Here is a 240-nt window from a genome sequence, read left to right as displayed (position 1 = left end):
CCGCGAGACGGTGGAGGCCTTTGAGCTCTTGGTGGAAGCCACGGATCAGGGCCAGGAGCCGGGACCCCGGAGCGCCACGGCCACCGTCCGCATCACCGTGGAGGACGACAATGACAACGCGCCACAGTTCAGTGAGAAGCGTTACGTGGCGCAGGTCCCCGAGGACGTGGCGCCCAACTCAGCCGTGCTGCGGGTGACGGCCACCGACCGCGACAAGGGCAGCAATGCCCTGGTGCACTA

General features: G+C 67.5%; 1 protein-coding gene across 1 annotated transcript in view; it reads left to right on the top strand.

The window, feature by feature from the left end:
• Window positions 1-49: 49 nt before the first annotated feature.
• The window catches only part of LOC104489482 (cadherin EGF LAG seven-pass G-type receptor 2-like), a gene marked incomplete at both ends in the record, with an annotated part of 1,728 nt that continues 1,537 nt past the window's right edge, over window positions 50-240 (top strand). Inside the window, one exon of the mRNA XM_010131645.1 lies at window positions 50-221. Within this exon, the coding sequence (XP_010129947.1) occupies window positions 50-221 (172 nt within the window). The remainder of the gene's footprint in view (window positions 222-240) is intronic.

This window comes from Buceros rhinoceros, unplaced genomic scaffold (genome assembly GCF_000710305.1).
Source record: "Buceros rhinoceros silvestris isolate BGI_N320 unplaced genomic scaffold, ASM71030v1 scaffold25972, whole genome shotgun sequence".
In the NCBI taxonomy this organism is placed as follows: domain Eukaryota; kingdom Metazoa; phylum Chordata; class Aves; order Bucerotiformes; family Bucerotidae; genus Buceros; species Buceros rhinoceros.
Note: the sequence above shows the minus strand (reverse complement) of the source record. Positions and strands in the feature narration are given on the sequence as shown.